General features: G+C 40.2%; 1 protein-coding gene across 1 annotated transcript in view; it reads right to left on the reverse strand.

Annotated features, from left to right (window-relative positions):
* Positions 1-3,585: 3,585 nt before the first annotated feature.
* Positions 3,586-14,106, reverse strand: part of TMEM67 (transmembrane protein 67) — a 29,495-nt gene continuing 18,974 nt past the window's right edge. The window contains exons 21-28 of the mRNA XM_056854890.1: positions 13,071-13,211; positions 12,248-12,328; positions 11,135-11,251; positions 8,908-9,024; positions 8,101-8,205; positions 7,705-7,807; positions 5,383-5,525; positions 3,586-3,722 (exon numbers count right to left, since the gene is read on the reverse strand). Coding sequence (XP_056710868.1) covers positions 3,642-3,722; positions 5,383-5,525; positions 7,705-7,807; positions 8,101-8,205; positions 8,908-9,024; positions 11,135-11,251; positions 12,248-12,328; positions 13,071-13,211 — 888 coding nt within the window. The 3' untranslated portion in view covers positions 3,586-3,641. The remainder of the gene's footprint in view (positions 3,723-5,382; positions 5,526-7,704; positions 7,808-8,100; positions 8,206-8,907; positions 9,025-11,134; positions 11,252-12,247; positions 12,329-13,070; positions 13,212-14,106) is intronic.

Consider the following 14,106-nt stretch of genomic DNA (forward strand, 5'->3'; position numbering starts at 1 on the left):
GCTAGCCTCACATTTTGATTCTTAGTTTTCTGCAACACTTGTACTACTGTTCTGGCATCTAATCTTGTACTTTGGTGCTCCTGCTTAATAGAGAGGTATGTTAGCTGAATAAAAGTCTTCCTTTTAAAAGATCTCAGACTGTGACTAAAATCTTACCCAAGCAGCTGTTTATTCATGCTTAAGAACATAGGAAAAGCCATTCTGGATCAGACCAAGGTCCATCAAGTCCAGCAGTCTGTTTACACAGTGACCAACAAGGTGCCTCTAGGAAGCCCATGATAGACCAATCACCTGAGTCAGAGTTAGCAGGCAGGGAGAGGGGAGTCATTCCTTATGAACGCACATATGTAGCCCTCTCACTAACTCAAACCACTGAAGGGAAGGTTGAAAGCCAGACGAGTTTGAGTGGTGACACACTTTTACCCGAATCACAGAAAGGAGGAGATAGGGTTTCCCCACAAGTGGGTTCAAGCCTTCTCATGCACACAGATTTCCTGCTGCCTCTCAGGTACTTGCAGACAAGGAGAACATGCAGAGGGTGGTGGAGGATCAGGACAGTGACAATGAGCGGTGATCTACAGAATTCAGAGGAGAGAATTATTGATGATCCTGCCCCTTCTATGATTGGCCAGGTAGAATTTGGGTGCTTTGTCAGACCTGGCTGATCAGGTGACAACAGTCACTAAAAAGGTAATATCTCAACTATATGAAACTCTTCAGCTATGAAGTTTTTGAGAGAACTGGGATTTTAGTCACCATCAACTACAAGTTTGTAACCCCCATGATTACTGCAAGAAGAAATTATGTGATTTACATGGGGCTGCCTTTGAAGAAAGCTTGGAAGAGTTTGTGGCCTGCCTCTTGATGAGCATGGAGTGCAAAAAGATCATAGCAGATCCACTTGTAAACAATTTCTCTATTTAGCTTGTGTATACTTTGATGTTCTGCTTTTAACTTACAAAGCCCTATGATGTGGGCAACATCCGGAGAATTGCATTCTGTTAAGCTGGGCCCAGGACCCTGTAACAGATCTACCAAGGTCAGGCATCGCATGGTCAGATTACTCTCTCCAGAGAAATCTGCCAGACTTTAAAAACTGTATGCTTTTTTGGAAGCAATTAGAAACATGCCAAAAAGAAAAAAAAATCAGTGGGTTCTAGATAAAATGAACTATCCTTAAGAGCTAAAATGACTAAACTGAGGTTATTGTGCTTTGGTCACATTACGAGAAGACTCACTGGAAAAGACAATAATGCTAGGAAAGGTTGATGGCAGCAGGAAAAAAGGAAGACCCAACATGAGACAGATTGACTCTATAAAAGAAGCCACAGCCCTCAGTCTGCAAGACCTAAGCAAGACTGTTAACGATAGGATGTTTGGGAATACATTGATTCATAGGGTTGCCATGAGTCAGAAGCAACTTGATGGCACTTCACACACACACACTGTTATGATGCAACACTGTGTACAATGTGTTTTGATTGTAATGTTTAAAAGACAAGGTAGCAAAAATCAAAATAAAATAAAGAACATTTGTTTTCTGGGGATGTTGCAGCAGCACTTATAGTCCTTTATTTCCTGGACACCTATTTCACATTTCATTTTTGAATAATGAAAGAAAGATGCTATTTTCAGTGTCCTTTATAAATTTGTTTATGCGAAGTTTTCATCATGTGCTCTATAACAGCATTTATCTAGGAGATACCATTGTTCCAGGAGCTAGAATTCACTGCATTCAGAATTTAATAACCTTGGTGACTCACACCATAGAACATACAGGAACTCTACCGCAGTGGAAAAATTCATTTCCTCAATTACTCATAAGTAAAATATTTTTGGGAATCCAGTTTGAGGAGTGTATTAGGAATGAGATGAAGTTTTAGAAATTCTTTTGAAAGAGAATCATGGTATTAGTCTTATCGGGCATAAAAAAATAAAGCTCAAGTTTTCTTATTCAGGACCTAGTTCACGCACAACAGCAGCTGAGCACAGCAAGATACCGGAAACGTATTTGTGTGTAAGCTGTTTATGTGAAGAAGTTGCTGAAATTTTCACCATACCCTTGTGCTCTAAGTGGCCCCCTGCAAAGCTACATGCATGTGCAAATCAAAACAAAATAAGCTCACACAAGACAGCGATCCATGGGTGCTCTCCCAGGAAAAAAAGCATCAGCCAAAAACTGTTACAAGAAGGAAGAGCTATGAATTTGTACATAAAAATAATCATGTGAGAATCATCCCAAACCAGCTTTTTCAGTGGATTTTAGCAAACTGGAATTGATCTTGCAAATTTTTCAGCATCTCCACATGACTGCTGAAAAGTAAACTGACCAGATCATAGAGTCGCAACCTGTAATGAAACACAAGATTTAAAAATATAAAGCTATATTTCTGGATTTGACCAGTCTTTCTGGTATTCAGAGAAACCTTCCTTCTATACACAGAGATTCCATTCTTCTGTTATAGCTAATAGCTTTCAACAAACTTACAAGAATACATCAAATTCTTTTTTAAAAGCTTTAAAACTCATGGTCATTAATACATATCATGGCAGTGAATTCTGTAAGTGAATTACACACCTTGTATGAAAAACTTTTTTTTTTTTGCCCATGGAGTTCATGTACCGCATGAAAAAAACATTTCTTCTCTCATATAAGATTAGAACTTCCTGAAGCCCTCTGCTTGTGAAAATTTAATTTCCTAGAACTAGTTACGGGTGGCATCGCACATAATATTCTTATTTTAGCTGGCCAATCCGGATTTTAGGGCAGCTGTCCCTATTGCTGGCCATTCGCCTCCAAAACTGTATCTTTGTTTATTTAGATCAGTGCTTTAAAAACTCCTGTCAGCATTTTCATCCCTGTGGGAGGCTAAACTCTGCATTCCCTTACCTAACAGATGAGCTAAACTGCTGGTTAAAGCAGAATTCTTTCGTTAATAGCCCATGAGGCAGAGCGGGAAAACAAACCATTTGTTTACTTATACCTATGGATATGTTTATGTATATCTGAACTGCATTTCCCCCACTTCAAAACTCTGAGTCCCTGTTGATTTCATTAGTACAAGAATCCACACAGCACAATTAGAAAGATAGTTGTAAGGGCTGCCCCACATAGATAGATTTCCTTTCCTGGAGACTCACAAAAGCCTGAGAATACTCTGGGAATGTTGTCCAATTGGACTGTTTGGGATTTTCTAGGCTAGGAAACAGTTTGACTGGATATGTCAGCTCCGACATCCTTTTCTTCCTAAATCCATCTGCTCCTATTAATCTTTCCTCATTCACAAGTCACAGCACATTCAAAAACAAATACAAACATGTTTAACTTAACAAAACAACGATCCAAACACATTGCTGCAGGTAATACAAACACACATGAAACTGCTCTGAAATTAATGCATACACGTAGCCTTGTAATGACACCTTTCTTCATCTTGTCATGGTGTACCACTTGTTCAAGGCTTCTAGATTATCACCCACTAAGTAAAAAATTATTTAGTCTGTACAAAAATATCAGTTTTCTAAGGAATATGGAACCGTAAAAACTATACATTAATATTTACATAGTGTTGTAAAACAATTGTCTTTTGGTGACTTCCTATGCCATGATTAATTTGTGGATAGAGTCGTTTCCCACTGGTTTATATAAGAAATCTTTCATCCACCAAAGTTTTGGATGCCAAATTCTTCTGTCCAACTGTATTCCGAATAAACCTAAAAATCTAAACACACAAAACAGACTTCATGTCATCGATATATAAAAGATGGTTTCCAACATTCTACAACGCTGTGCCAATATTCCAACACACTCCAGGGTGAACAGGAAACAGAATCCTGGTTGAGGCAATGCAAAAAGGAAAGGCTTCATTCTTAATGGCTGGGATCTCCAGGGTCAGGAAGCAATGATGTCCCATGCATACCTTTTTACTTTCAGTCATATAAGAGAATGGCTGTCGTTCACTTGTATGGGGAAGAAACAAAAATGTTAGTATTGTCGAAGGCTTTCACGGTCAGAGTTCATTGGTTCTTGTAGGTTATCCGGGCTGTGTAACCGTGGTCTTGGAATTTTCTTTCCTGACGTTTCGCCAGCAACTGTGGCAGGCATCTTCAGAGTAGTAACACTGAAGACACTGTCCTTCAGTGTTACTACTCTGAAGATGCCTGCCACAGTTGCTGGCGAAACGTCAGGAAAGAAAATTCCAAGACCACGGTTACACAGCCCGGATAACCTACAAGAACCAAAAATGTTAGTCTTGGGAACAATGCTGCAGTAAGAACAGAACCTGCCCAGAATCCTGGGTGTGGCTCTTGATGTGCAGGGACACCCTAGTACAGAGGAGAAAGAGCCTTCCTTAAGGCTGGCAGAGGATTGCAGCAGAAGGGCAATACATTCCTGACATTTTGTACCCCAGGATAAGTGTAGAATAGAGTCAAAACTCTGCAAGCACAGTTTGGATAACACTGCCCTAAGAGGAAATGTTCTAGGACTGCTAAACAGATGATCTGTGTTTAGGGAAGCTGTTGTCAGAAAATCCAGAATTCAGCTTATCACGTGCATTTCCTAGGAACTGTACCAGCATACAAAAGGGGACCTGACCTGTTCTTATTACCTGAATAAGAACAGAAACTGCATCCCCCTTTAGTGTGCTGTGGCAGCAAATGTTCCCTTCTTCTCAAGGCTGCCTGTAGGAACAATGGAAGGGCTTCCCAATGCCTGAGTTGGTTGCAGTGCTAACAACAGTGGTCCTCTAGCTCTGACGTTTGGTCTCCAGCATGCGATCTTATGAACTGCTGTGAATGAGTGAATGAATAGTTCAAAGAATCAACCTATATGCCTAGATCTGAGTCCAGTTAACTCCTCAGCATATAGGACTAGCATCTTGAGATTTCGACCAGCAAGTTGAAAGTGGACAACTGGTCAAAGCTTCAGCGCCAACCCAATGATTGCCAGTCATGGGCCTCTGCTGTGTGAACAATGAACTTTTTAGTGGAATATGGGGAAGTGCCGGGTAGTTTCCCCCTTAATTGTTCAGTCTAGAACACTAGTTGCATTACTGAGGCCAAACTGAACTTACATAATCAGGGTGCTCAATAGTTGGAATGGGCAGCAGAAGATTCTATACATAGCCCGCCTTGGGAGACAGAAGCAAGCCTGGAATAGTGGCTCAGTTATGCCGTTTGTGCTCCTGTTTTTACTAATCTTTTTATTTTAATGAAAAAAATCCAAATGATTTTAAATGATTAGCTTCATTTCCCATGTGTACTGATACAGTTTAGATAAATGTGTACTAATACAGTTTAGATAAATGAGTACGTACATTGCTATGGACGAAACCATCTAAGAAACAAAAGGCTCACCCTCCATCCAGCAGGAAAACTTACCTCTTGCTGTAAATATGTCAGAACAGCTGCTAAAACAAAACTCTGGGTAGCCATATCCACAACTGCAAAAAACAGCATATCAAAAATGAGGAGAGTGGCTTCATTGCCGTAATAAAGAGTATCACTGAAAGAATGCCCTTCGTCTGCAAGAGAAATAACCTGTTGAGAAAACTGCACACTCTGTAACAAATGTGATGTTTTATAAAATTAGAACAAATCTCCCTGACACAGCGGGTAAAAACTGTCAAAACAAATATGAAAGCAATAACGTGTTGCAGAATAAATGTCACTACAAATCCTCAAAATTATTGTAATAGTTGGATTTCATAAGGTGCTTTTGTACAGGCTGATATATTGTGTTATTTTCAGGCACCCATGAATGCTCTTAGTTTAAAAGTCTGCAGCAGATTGTTGACAGCCTGTCAATAAACGGAGCAATGTCACTGACATTTTATTCCAAATGAACGTTCAGGCCCCCAAATAGCTAGTTGAAAGATATCCTCCTTATAGGATTTTCCAGCACACCTTATCATTAAAAAAATCTACCCCAGATGCTTCAAAAATACAAAGTACACAATAACCAGCTTTTGTACTGGTGAGAAAAACAGAGGAGAGCGTCCCCTTTGTCAACCAAAACGGATATTTGAGGATCATGGGACTGTGTGACGGATAAGGGGTTTAATCTGAAGCAAGAGCTGACAGACCAAGAGTAGGCAGAGCCAGAGAGCTGACACTCTGAGAGACAGAAAAACATTTGAAGCTTGGGACCCAGCCTGGATAGAAGGCTGTGATAGATTGGAGGCTTAGGAACCAGCCTGAGAGAAGGCTGTGAAAGGAGTCCTAAGATTGGAACCAGCCAGAGAAGGCTGTGATAGATTCTGAGCTTGGTAGTGAGACTGAGCGGAAACCAGACTGTACTCTGTGAACCTGAGAGGTTCTGTTAAAGCCAAAGCTATCGAAACACACAACCTGTGGGAGTGACAGGAGTGAGAATTGGGTTAGAGAGGGCCCATTCTCAGGTTACAAGGGGGAATTAGTCTCTGAGGTAGAGCTTTTCCAGTAGCAGGGAGGTGTAGAGGATTACAGCCACTGGTGTGGGGTAATCAGAGAGAGAACTGGAAGAGGGATTTTGGATATTTCCCCAAACTTCTGTGAGTTCTCTGAGGAGGGAAAGGAACTCAGACTTCCTTCGCTCCTGTGAGCTAGGCTGGGGACAGAGTCTGAGTCTGAATCTGAGTAACAGTTCTGAGGGACAGATCTAAGCGTGAAACTAAGAACTGAAGGAACTTGAGTGAAGAAAACATCTAAGATATCTCTCTGATGCAGATAAACCTGACTCGGAGTTCCCCCTTCAATTTCTGCCTTTTCCTTGAAAATCAACCTCTGTGAGTTCTGTTCAATGAACTTCCCTGTTTTGTCTGTTTAAGTTAAAAAGCCTCTTGTGTCCTATTTCTCTCTGAGGTAAATACTGGTGTGGGACTGGAGGAGAAGGAAAATAATCTCCTCACAAATATACTCAGGCCAACGCTTTTCCCTCAGCATATACGGCCGGGCTGAGTGAGTGGGATATTGAAGCGGTTGAAAGGGGGGGGGTTGCGTCACAGACTCTAACAGAGTTAGGAGTAAAGAGGGGAATTAGGTGAAAATTGCGTGAAAAAGCTGACTGCTTCCAGGCCAACATGTTGTAAAACATGGCCTTATGCATTTACGTTTCGAAATTATAGGAGCGGATTTTCTTTCAACAGCTAACTTTCCTCTCTTGTGCCATTCGGCTACATGCCCTGTATATCTGTCCTTCCAGAATGTCTATAAGAACAAGGCACAAATGTAAGACAGCCCTCTAAAAAGCAATGCTGATGGAAATACAGCATGAAGGCCTTCTACAAAAGCTATCTGAAAGGCACACTGTGGAGTAGGGCAGCACATCTTCTCTGACATAAGTTTCAATCTTGACATCAGGGTGAGAGACATGGCTGTGAAAAGGCATGAATCCGACCCTTAGAATTCTGATGGGTAATGTAACATAAGTTATGTAACACAGCTTTAAGGAAGCCATTAGCCAGCCAACTTGTGCAATGAGGCATTGCTTACCCAGATATGTAAAGAACAGCCTTGCTATTTCAGACCTTTTCTACCACCGGTTAGTTTTTCTCCCAGAGGCATGTTCATACAGAAGAGAGATTTAACCCCATGTTTGTTTTATTCTGGAATTTTCCTTTTAGCAGAGAATAGGAAGTGAAAGTAAATGGGGTCGTACAAGAAGTGCTTTAAGATGTATCCATTAGCACATACAAACAATTTTAACAGCTAAATTGGTAATACCATTGTAAAAGATGCTCTTGTCCATTGGTTCCATAAACTCCATTCCAAGAATTCGTTCTAATAACAATTTGTCCTTTACAATGTAATCCATTTCCTTATGAACCTATAAAAATAGGAGGGGGGGAAAGCCTTAAAAATTATTTATGATCTAAAGGTGAACTACTTAGGAAAACAGTATGGACAAACCGCTATGCACCAATTATATAAAGAATGCATCCTGGAAAGAGAATCAACTCTATTGTAACTCCAAGACAGTGAATCCGCTCCTGCATACAGCATGACAGCATGACCTGTAATGGCCAATCTATAGCCTCATATAGAACAAAAGATATCACTATCTTCCTTGTCAAACTAACTATCCTGTCCCTGAGTTAAATGTCCATATCGTATACATACATGATCAATGAAAGAGCCAAGAAATTTATTCATGGTATGGTATGCTTTAGTGCTCTGTTCGAATGTAGTTGTAGAAGAATTCAGAAGCCTCACAGGGCCATGTCTCTGGGGAAAATAAAAGAAGGAAAAGTAGAGTTTAAATTAATTTAGAACACGCAGGGTGTCTTCTGATATAAGTGAAATAATGGTGAAGTTTCTGACCATCCATCTGACCTGGGAACAGACAGTTTGCGATTTTACTCAATACAAAGACTTAATTGCTCCTATTTTTATACCCCAAAGGCAGCACTACTTATGTTTTGCAATAAATGTACCCCTCCCAAAGTATCCCTTAATCTCTAGCCCCAGATGCTTCTAAGAAGATGCTCGTATGTAGTACAGCTATTGAAAAGATTATAATGTGCAGTTTATTTTGTCCAAAATCATCTGGCCAGCGCAAATATAATTTAAATCAGAATGCTCCATGGTCAATGTTTCAGTCCAAGTTCCAGCATTTTCAGCATTAAATCTCAGGAACACATAGTTTTAAAAACTTGGTCACAATGCAATAATCTCAGCAGAAGTTTGTTGGACAACTGTTCACACAGAAGCATGCAACTGTACAACTGTTAACATGAAACAAACGCTAGAAAAGTGTTGATAACAATTCACATATTCAGCGCTTGAACTAGAGCCTAAAGGTATGTTGCATGCATTCACATGAATGACAAAAATAACTGCGGAAGATTATGTCTTAACTAGGCGCCAGACAATCATGCTTTAAATATGGACAACAGAAAGTCAGCACCGTAACAGTAATATACATACTCTTGTTAATATTTCATGAATTCTGTCATATTGCTGCCTCATCTTGCTTGAAATAGAAATCTGAAATGTTTGGCCATCCGTATTCGGCACTAAACCTCTTTGACTACACAGATTCTCCTGAGGAAAGGACACAAAGCAGAATGGTTGGAAATACATGCGCAAAGAACAAACTCAACAGTTCACTATTATTGTGGTTCTGTGATGACTACAGCTGAACATGTACAGCAGATGTTTTCGCCCTTTAATACGAACAGATGTACCTACAGGCAGCAATTCGGCACGAGAAATGCTGAGTCGTTGCAGACAGAGGGCGAAAACGCATGGTTGCTTTATCCTCCTTTAATCCCTGTTTCAGCCAGGATTGAACGCATGCGATTCACCTAATGTGCATTCGATCCTGGCTAAAAAAGGGATTAAAGGAGGATAAAGCGACCGTGCGTTTTCGCCTAGAGAAAGAAAATGACAGGAAGATCAGAAGAACCTTGAAATCACTTTAAGTGCAAAAAGAGGTTCAGATTTGTTCTTCCGAAACAGCAGCAGTCCACGCTACATGGTGATGGCTTACAAAACTGAAGAGTTTCATACCAACTGATGAGAGGGCATGGAGGTCAGGTGTCGTCAGAAGTTCCACTAAGCAGTTATTTGGGTCATGGCTTACCTACATTACAAAGTTCACTTTGCTTCAGATCTGCATTGTTTTAAATATCTTGAAGTAAACTTAAATGGAAGCAACTCTTCCTCTCCTGCTCAAAAACTGGAATAAGCTTAAGGGACGACATTACATTATAGTACAGGTATGGTACCAAATCGAAGTCGTCTTCTGGGTTTGTCATATTAAGCTTAAATATTTACGGCAACAGCTCATTTTACTTGGCAATTAAGAGAAAAAGCTATACATGTTCTAGTGTTTTCTTCACAACAAAGCAAAACTTGGTAAGGTAAAAAGACCTTGCTGCAAAATCAAGCAGAAGCATAACGTTTGGGAGGAAAAATATCTTCAGCAGCATAAAGAAAAACAGAAGGGTGACCCCTTCACTGCTGTCAGTATCTTTAAAATACTTCACTATAACAAAAAGAAAAAGGAACATTCAGCATTCATAGCTCCTCTGAAAGTGCACAGAAGCAGAATGGTAATCCATACATTATATATGAATATAAAGGAGTAATGCATCTGTTGCCATGCAAGCCTGTTTTTCAGGTCAGCCTTTTTGAGAAGTATCTCTAAGAGAATATATGAGCAATATATGAGTATCTGAAGCTTTAACTCCAGAGGTGGAAATTTTATCTAAATCGTTAGCTGACATTGATCCTCATGTGATTCTTGCAGTGGTAAAATTCCTGTCTATGGCATAATAATTAACACTGATGTCTCATAATGTAACAATATCATTTAAAATTATGTATCTTGTTTTCTCCTTCATTTGCTTATGACCAATTGGTCTGTGAGTACAAATAAAGAAGGGAAGAAGTGAGTAAGGAAGGAAGAAAATCCCCAGCCCTCCTTTAGCTGCCTCCTTTTAAGTCCTGGATGGACCAGAGGGAAAAGATTTTCCCTCCAGGTCTATCCATCTGGCCTTACCCTACAACTGTCTGGAATCAAATCGCCAGCCCAGAGAGGCAAGACCAGAGGTGGCAGTGGAGGCCCCGGTTGGGAACCCCCGCCCCCGCCTCGCAAAGAGCACCACCAGCTTTTGTCCTCTCACTCCTATCCTCTCCTGAGCACAAGCAATCCCATTCATAGTGGGGAGATTTATTAAGAATTTACAGATATTTGTAATAAAATATACTAATCTAGGGGCTCGTTTTGAATTTAACCTTAGCCTTTCCAATAGGAAACCTGGCCAACATTTAGCTCTTAACTTTTCATCCTCCCTTTCACTCCTCCTTTAAGGTGTGTGTGTGTGTAAAGTGCCTTCAAGTCACAGCCGACTTATGGCGACCCCTTTTTGGGGTTTTCATGGCAAGAGACTAACAGAGGTGGTTTGCCAGTGCCTTCCTCTGCACAGCAACCCTGGTATTCCTTGGTGGTCTCCCATCCAAATACTAACCAGGGCTGACCCTGCTTAGCTTCTGAGGTCTGACGAGATCAGGCTAGCCTGGGCCATCCAGGTCAGGGCCCCTCCTTTAAGGAAACCCAGTGAAATATAGACAACTTCCTATACACATGCTATTTATATATTCTTTAAAGCAAACCTTCGGATCCTCTCTTCCTAGTACTTTTACATACCGCTTCTCTCTTTAGGTTCATATTCATTTCTTCCATATTGGTATCTGCATGGCCATGCACAGAACGACCATGAATGTAATATCCAAAGCATCTGTTTGACAACAGAAAAACCGAAATCTGCAATGCAAGGAAAATAAAATTATATTAACAAACACAGACTCAAAACTGAACAAAAGCATATATGTTAATTTCAGCACATTAAAATGCTACATGATCACTGAGTATCTGAAGCTTGTTTGCACAAGAAGGTACAATTTTGGACCTCTAAAATTCGTATTTCACAGTCACCATACTGCAGATAGCAAAGTACAATACATTTTGCAACCAAAGCATGCAGAGGGGAGTTTGTGTGAGAAAACAAATACACGCAAAATTGTTGGGGTGAAAGCAGGAGGTCTGGGCTATAGACAGAATGTGACTCCAGCTTCTGCCAGATGTGGGAAACTGCAAAGGTTCAAACATCATTAATTAAAACTTAGCTTTGTGTTCTATCTGCCTTCTGGACTTAGAAATGGAGAGCTGGCCTTTATACCACCCTTTTCTCTACCTTTAAGGAGCCTCAAAGCGGCTTACAATGGTCTTCCCTTCCCCTCCTCATAAAGGACACCTTGTGAGGTAGGTGGGGCTGAGAGAGTTCTGAGAGAACTGGCCCAAGGTCATCCAGCAGGTTTCATGTGGAGGAGCAGGGAAAACAAACCAGTTCACCTGATTAGAATCCACTGTGCATGTGGAGGAGTGGGGAATCAAACCCGGTTCTCCAGATTAGAGTTTGCCGCTCTTAACCATCACACCATGCTGGCTCTCAAATTAGGCTAATATAGCCTAAGGCAAGCTAGGCTATATTATTCCATTCAACCACAATATTCTCACAATTCCATGTGGAGCTCTGAGTGCACTGAACTTTGGACTGGATGTTTCTCTTTGTTCCTTATCAGAAAAGGGAATAAGAAACTGTACACTGAAGAGACTATAGTAAAGGACTGAGAGAAAAAGAATATTATCAATTGTCAGACGACTGAATCTAATACTTAAAATAAAACAAATTACATTCGTGTCAACTTTTTCCAAGCATGAACTTACTTTAAGAATTATATAAATAATAAGATTACTTACATTGCTCATACAGCACAAGTCAACAAACTGCCTTATCTTATCTTCTATAAATCTTTCATAAAAGACAGAAAAGTATGCCATCTGCAATAAAAATCAGATGATCACTCACAAATTCATGAAATATATTTCCCTTTCTCTAATCTTGGAGATCCAATATAAAACAGAAGTGATTACAGCTGCATTAGTTCCCAGCTGCACAGAAGAAGACAATGGTAAACAACTTCTGACCAACTCTTACCTTGAAAACCCTATGATGAGACATAGGGCTGTCATGAGTCAGAAGTGACTTGACTGCAGTTAACATACACACACAAATGGGGAATGCTAGAATAGCTGTGTGTGTGTGTAAAGTGCCATCACGTCACAACCGACTTATGGCGATCCTGTAGGGTTTTCAAGGCAAGAGACTAACAGAGGTGGTTTGGCATTGTCTTCCTCTGCATAGTAACCCAGGTATTCCTTGATGATATCCCATCCAAGTACTAACCAGAGCTTAGCTTCTGAGATCTGACAAAATCAAGCTAGTCTGGGCCATCCAGGTCAGGGCTACCCTCCTTCATATTATTGACGATAGATCTATAACTCCTCCCCCATATCTTTGCTACCCTGGGATTCTCTGAAAAACTCTGAAAGTGTACCACAGGGTAAGCAGGTCAGCAGCCCTCCCTCCCTCTAATTTCTTCTTTCTGGATTAACTGTGAAGATCACATTCATACAGAAAACAAAACACAAACTACTGCAATGCAGTGATAATCTATAACCAATAAAACAACTGGTGGATGAGTATAACAGCAGAATACACAGGGATGGTGTAAAACTCTACCTGTATTATGGCAATGACTAGCCAGAGGACAGCAGTCACACCGTATCTTAGAATTCGGCTCCAAGGAGCTATGTAACTTTCAGGGTTCCTACTAAGACTGGAAGAAGAATCCATTAAAGCCAGGTTTGAGAACCCCACAACCTAAAAGGTCAGTTTCAAAACAATTCATTAGTTACTTGCATTAGCAAATATTTTATAAATTCCTTGGATCACCAACTTTAGCTGTTTTTATGAATGCCTCAAAGTCCAAAACCTAGAAATTGTGGGGCTTCGTCAAGATCTATTTTCATTCAAAAAATAACAAAGTCTTGCAATCATGTTGCAGATAGATGTACGTGATTATGCTGGATAAGCCAAAAAGAGACCTTCAGAGTGTCAAGCTGGAATATTTTCATACTCATAATAATTTTCTTTCATTCACAAAAACCCCTCTACTGAACCATTTTTAGTTATGACTTAGCAAAAATTAACACCAGGACAAGATAATTTTAGCTTTGGAACTTAAAGGTTGGACAATTCAGATGAATAAACACTGATTGCAATTCCTGCCCTGTGATGTCAAGTACTTCACTAAGCAGTTTGCTTTGTTTCCAGCTTTACAAGTAACAGCTGGCAGCAAATTCTCCTTCATGGAAACTTAAATCAAAAGGGAACCAATATTAGTAATAGCTCTGGAGATGACATAGAAATAGGTATTTATCAGCAAGCAAGATAAGGAATTTCCTAAGACAAAAGTCCTCACATATCTCTCCAAATGCATCAACTAGCCATTTTGTTCATTTTCTTTCACTTAAGTTAGAAAACATGATACGTTTAAGCCAATGGGGGAGGGCGGGTTATAAGCCTAATAAATAAATAAATAAATAAATAAATAAATAAGGCAGCCAAGATGCCCTCCCTCTCACCATCTGCTTAAGGTAATAGAATCAGCATTGCTGACAGATGGCCATCTAGCCTCTGCTTAAAAACCTCCAGGGAAGGAGAGCTTACCACCTCCCAAGGAAGCCTGTTCCACTGAGGAACTGCTCTAACTGTT

Source organism: Euleptes europaea, chromosome 8 (assembly GCF_029931775.1).
Source record: "Euleptes europaea isolate rEulEur1 chromosome 8, rEulEur1.hap1, whole genome shotgun sequence".
Lineage (NCBI taxonomy): Eukaryota > Metazoa > Chordata > Lepidosauria > Squamata > Sphaerodactylidae > Euleptes > Euleptes europaea.